Raw genomic sequence first — 6,000 nt, 5'->3', positions numbered from 1 at the left:
CAGCTAGCACTTAGTAAATGTTCTATTAGGAAAAATCAACTTTCTCATTCACTGTGATGAATTTTACAGATTCCATGTCTGAAAAGCACAGTGAATTACTCTGTGCTGAACTGCACATTCTGGTAGTTGGATTCAAGTGTCTACATATACCTGTACTAGGTATACTGCAATCCCAGATCAGACATAATTCTTTAGGAAATTTCTCTTTAGGAAGGAGTCTATGTGTTTAACAGAGGCTATAGATATTACTAGAGGCCTAAATATGTGTTACTGTGTTCCGAACTGCAGAGCTGTATTTCATTTTGAAGATCCCATCCCTGGAGGTAATCTCCAGAAGACCACAGTTTAACAAAATTCCAAGGCAATTTAGATACCTTGATCCTTTAGCCAGCCACTGGATCATTTTGCTTCTCAAGATATCAGACACAAAGGTAAAGAATGTGCTATTTCTGTAAACCTACTTGGTATGAAAAGCACAGCTGTATTCGTATCTGAGCACTGCACACTAAGAACAGCTTCCCCAACTAATAAACACTGCTAATTTGCTCTGTCTCCTGACTTCCTTTGTTATGAGCTGTTACAGTAACCATTTAAAATGTCTTGAACCAGTGCCCCAAGTGATTCATACAGAAACTGTCCAGCTAATTTTCTCTCTGTGGGAAGTTCATTAGAATTTTATTTTCATGCATCACAAACATACATAGATTAAATCTCAGAAAAAGCAAGTTAACAAAAGAGAATTTTCCTGTACAACATTGCAGTTTGTGTGCAAAAAATCTTACTTTAATAGGGGCTAAAGGCAAAATTAATTTACTGGACAAGTTTACTTTCTTAGACGAGACTACCATCTAGGTCAAACAAATTACAGAAGACAACACTGAGTCAAGAGAAATGACTATTTGAGGGCAGATGGATTATAAACGAGGTTGGGGAGAGAAAGCTACACTGGGATTTGGAAGAGGAGCGTGTACAAATTCAGGGAATGCCAGAAGCAGTGGGGTAGCATATGGAAACACACTACATGTACCTTCCTATATGCATTCAGAGATTCCCAGGAAAAGATTAACCATGGAAGTAAAATGACATAGAAGGACTTTGGTCCACTTTACATATCAGATTCATTTCACACATCTGAAAATAATTCCAAGAAACTGTCTATTAAAGGCATGACTATGGGACTAACCAATGGGCACACAACTGCTCCCCTCATGTCCCACTTCATTCTTGAAACAAATCAGTTATGTACAAAACACTCACAACACTGTTTTTTGAAATACTGCCCTGCATGATATACGCTTGGAGCGGAAAGGAAGACATGTAAACCCAGCATTTCTGTCTGGGCATTAATGAGAATAGAGCAAGATGGACAGAAAGATAGTAACTATTCACTATTTTTATTTCCTGAATTGGCTATCTCAGTAGCAGCTAGCTTACCAATGAAACAATGCAGGATTACAGCTGTAGCAGTCACTGAGCTCTGGGCTGCTGCATGCTAAGTCACACATTTTAGGAGGGCAAATTAACTGTTGTGATAAGATTGTTCATAGTCCAAACACTAAGCAGCTACTCTACAGATCTGCAGCCTACAGATCTAGTATCATAATTTTTTAGTATGCAGAAGTATAACAAATGCATCAAGAACACATTGCATTTTTTAAAAGATGAAATAGCATGAAACTGATGTTAGTACTTGTACCTTTTCTAGGGATGTCACACCTCCTCCTTTACCGGTAGCTATAGCTAAGAAAAGTATTTGGAACTACAGCAAAAGAAAACCAGGAATCTCGAGCATACATCTGGCACATCAGAAAGCTCAGAACACGACACAGTCAGTGTGAGTTGTGATTGTTGGTACAAATCAAACCAGAATGAACTGCACATCTTTAATGCACTACTTTAAATTTACTCACATTCAGGAAAACTGTATTTCCAACATTAAGCGGTTTGTAAACTTTTTGTTGTTGTTAGCAGCTGCTTCTATTAGGATAACAAGTTCAGAATAAACTAACCACTTTCTCTACAGGAGTAAAATTATTCTAAGGCATGAATTCTTAAGCAAAATGGAAATGACCTTGTTCTGACTAACTGTACTGCAGTGAACTTTGTAGGCCTGAATTCAAAAGTAGGATAGCAGGTTTCCAACTATACCTAATCATTTAAGCAGTCATAAACTACCAAGCAACATTTTATGACTGTGTTCTTTGTTTCCATAAGTACACCAGAGTGGTGAGATTGTCAGTGGAAACTGAGAAACCTTGCTTTGGAAAAAAAAATACTGTTCAACAATATTGATACTTCATACAATAGTCTATGAATATTTCCCATAGTTCTTGCTGCTAAAAGTATGTAATTTTGCATTTTCAATTTTAGATACTAGGTGAAAATTAAGATAGGACCTTAGCTTTCAAAGCAACTGTCCACAAGCCTTGAAAGAATTTCTAGGAATACTTCCCATTTGTAATCTGACATCAATTTATCATCTTCAGATATGAAATAGAAATATTTTGGACCTTCTAATGAGGATAGTTTTGGCCACAAGATGAGTGGCTTTGAAGGTTCATTTACTTTTGTAATTTGCATTTACTTTTGTACCTATATATTACAGCAACTATCCAAAATGTATTCCTATTAGTCCCGGATCAGTTATTCAAATAAAGGGCTGTAATCTGGTGGGTTCTTCTGCTGTCCACATGGCTCCAGTAGTAACTCCCCACCTGAAGATGTGATGATTTCCTCCTAGAAAGATAAAACCAATTAAAATATAATTCATAGATGTCTAAGCCTTTGCCTATCTTCTAAGAAAAGCAATAAAGACCATAATTCAACTGTAATAGATAACCAATTACAAATAAATACTTGATAAAATGTGCAGAGCAGGAAAAGGATCCTATCAACTATTCCTTTTCTTCATGATTTGCTTATTTTGTAGTTGTGCCATTGATAATTTGTGCTAGTATTAATTACTGGATTCAAATACATTGTGCAAAAAATGTTGTTATTTGAACTACTTGCAGGTTGCTATGCTACTTACAGAAAACAGTAAAGAACAAGCAGTAACTTTTCCAAATAAAATTGCAGAAGCTGGAACATGAAGTATGTCCACATTGCAACCAAGGATGCAAGGAAAACAGGAATGAGGCAGGGAGATTGTGGGAATGGTTGCATGGTTGAAATTCAGTTCTCAGCCCTCCCCAGGAGCAGGGTGGATACCGCTTTAGCCAGAGCTCTTACATCCAATGCTTGATAATCTGCAATTGAGTTAGAGCGGTACATACGCTTTTCTTTCCCTGATAAGGCTCTAGTTAGACTTTCTCTTTTCAGTACAGAAATACAGATGATGATCATTGCTTTAGGAGATGCACAAACACGCATTGTGAAAAGGTCGTCTACTATTTTGATTTTTCAAAGCAAAACAAGGGTGCCTAGGTTGAACATTTAACATATTTACTAATGGTTTCTGTTGTATAACAAGCTTAATCTTTAGCACAGTCAGTATTATTAAACTATCTAGGAATGTTTTAAGGATCTTGAAGTTCTTTTTTAGGCTTATCTACCACACTGCCTCGTGTGTTTTTTTTTTTTTCCTTTTATTATTATTATCTTCTAAAAAAGAAGATAATTTTCCCAAATAGGAGAAGGAGGTTTTTTGGTCAAATTATGGCACCTGTATGGAAATGTAATTTCGTTGTGACTCAATTTTTTAGCTGAGCCAGATGAAATTCTACTATTGGAAAAAAAATCAGGAGGCAGGAGGAAACACTAAAGCAAAACTCATTTGTCTTGTCTTTTTTTTATTTGATCTTAAAAAAGAAAAGAAAGAAAGCAAAGTACTGTATGTGCACACATGCACACACAGTAAGATGGAAAAAAGGAGCTGGGGAAGAGGAGGCCAACCAAAACGTAATTGAATAAAACTATTTTCTTTCAGAACAAATTAATAATTTTCATCCAACCTGGATGAGTTTTGGGTTTTCTACCTCCTTCTTTTTGGTTTGCTCCTCCCCTCCCCCCCCCCAAAAAAAAGCCCAATTCCATGTTTTTATGAAGAATATTCCATTATAACCCATTTGTTCATGAAATGTAGAAGAGACTCAGCTTCCTTCTCTTAAGCCAGTAAAAACAAAATAATTGACTCCTAAGTCGCCTGTACTGCTAATAACTATTGTAATGTAAGATTACACCTGGAAGAAATAGAAGTAGCTGTGACTGAAGAGATGTTGCAAACTGAAGTGAAAGAAAAGGGAAATTAGAAGAAGAACAATCTGTGCTTATTGTCTGTGATACTGAATACTGAAAAAAAATGAAATGCTCTGAAGAGAGGGAAGAGAAAAACTTCATAGAAATAGTATGAAGCAACAGTTAAAAAAAAAAAAAGTGTAAAAACAGAAAGGGCTTATGCCTCTTTAGAAACTCCAGAAAAGAAAAGGTGAAGAAAAATTTTATAGGTGGCTAAAAGAGAAACGCAAGATTAAAACATGAAAAAGATGGAGAAGGAGATATAAGAAGATGAAAACAACCTACACTATCAGAAACAGTGTTGCTTTTTAGTCACAGTCTGGCAAATAGGAAACATGAGTTAGAGGCAAAGCAATTTAAACCCATCTAAAGTCACCAAAGATTTGTAGTAAATTATTCCCATAAGATAGTTTTGGGTAATAAGGAACACGACTCTTTGTACATCCCTAAAAAAGAACCCTGCCATGTTCCCTTTTTTACTACTGTGCTCCACTCCTATGCTTTCGCATGTTACAGCCCTCACATCAAAGGCTGAAAAATGCTGAAATATCATTAAAAGTTTTTTGGATGGTATTTCCAGTCCAATTTTGCAGAGAGAAGAGGCTCAAAAAGTTTTAGCTCTGTCAGTTCCTAGTCCATTTTCAGTCCAGTAAAGCAGGTATTGTGCAAGAATCTGGCAAGAAGGGTACACAAACACATGCTGAAGATTCTGAAAGAATGGGAGAAGCTTTCTGCTTCACTGCAGCAAGAGAAACAAGCTCTAAATGTTACAGATAGGCTTACTGTAGAATACATATACATATATATAAAGAGATGCACACATTTTCTCCCCACTATGGTTACTTTTACTTTCCAGTTTGGTTTCAGATTACATGGTTCCTCTTTAAATTATTAATCCACTCCAGTCGTCTATCGATCTCTGCTAGCAAGTGTTACCTTGTGAAAATCAATAAGATCTGTGAGTGTTGCATGTCGGTTTGGATCTACCCCCAAGAAGCTGTAGAAATCCCCCGAAGCATCAACAAGAAAGTGTTTGAACCCACTTTGCTGGCGGTAGGACAACGCATAGCCCCAGATTTTCTCACTAACTCGCACCAGGAATGTTCCTTCAGACTTATTCATCAACAACTCTTCTGCCTCCTGGCGGCTGATAATACCTGGCAAGAAAAAAACCCCTACAGTTAATGTGGTTAACAGGTCTGGCAGTTTAGCAAGTAAAATGAAATAAATACAGAGTAGAGGTGAAACTAAAATTGTATAGCTTCTCAAACATTCCAGTGTTTATAGGAGGAGTTAAGCTATGGAGACCACGAAATTACTACTCAGTTTTGAAGAAAAGCTGTAAGAGTTTTGATGGAGCGCTGTGGGATACACTTTTAAATTACCTGATTAAGAATCAGTTTTTCCTCACCTTTTCAGTTTTTCAGAAGAGTCCATAAACACAACAGACAAGGGACTTCCATACAAGTGATCATTTAGCAGTACTAGCATGATTTGGCATAACAGTTTGGATTTGCAATAACTGGCTGATATTTCCAATTATATTGCAGTACTTCTGACTGAGCTGTTTTACAGCTGTTTTACAAGTCCTAAGGAAGGAACATAAAGCCAGTGCCAGGCTTTTGTCTGTTTTTGTACATACGTACACACGTGCATAGATGCATGTAGATATACTGCAGCACAAAAGTCAAATCCTGCAACCAACAGAGCTGCTAAGAGATGAGTATGGTAGATCATCTATTCACTGGCTTGCATTTCTAGGGA

At 36.8% G+C, this 6,000-nt stretch overlaps 1 protein-coding gene across 1 annotated transcript in view; it reads right to left on the bottom strand.

Annotated features, from left to right (window-relative positions):
• Positions 1-2,643: 2,643 nt before the first annotated feature.
• SH2D4B (SH2 domain containing 4B) overlaps positions 2,644-6,000 on the bottom strand; it is a 69,007-nt gene continuing 65,650 nt past the window's right edge. The window contains exons 7-8 of the mRNA XM_062580310.1: positions 5,173-5,393; positions 2,644-2,736 (exon numbers count right to left, since the gene is read on the bottom strand). Coding sequence (XP_062436294.1) covers positions 2,644-2,736; positions 5,173-5,393 — 314 coding nt within the window. The remainder of the gene's footprint in view (positions 2,737-5,172; positions 5,394-6,000) is intronic.

This window comes from Rhea pennata, chromosome 7 (genome assembly GCF_028389875.1).
Source record: "Rhea pennata isolate bPtePen1 chromosome 7, bPtePen1.pri, whole genome shotgun sequence".
Lineage (NCBI taxonomy): Eukaryota > Metazoa > Chordata > Aves > Rheiformes > Rheidae > Rhea > Rhea pennata.
Note: the sequence above shows the minus strand (reverse complement) of the source record. Positions and strands in the feature narration are given on the sequence as shown.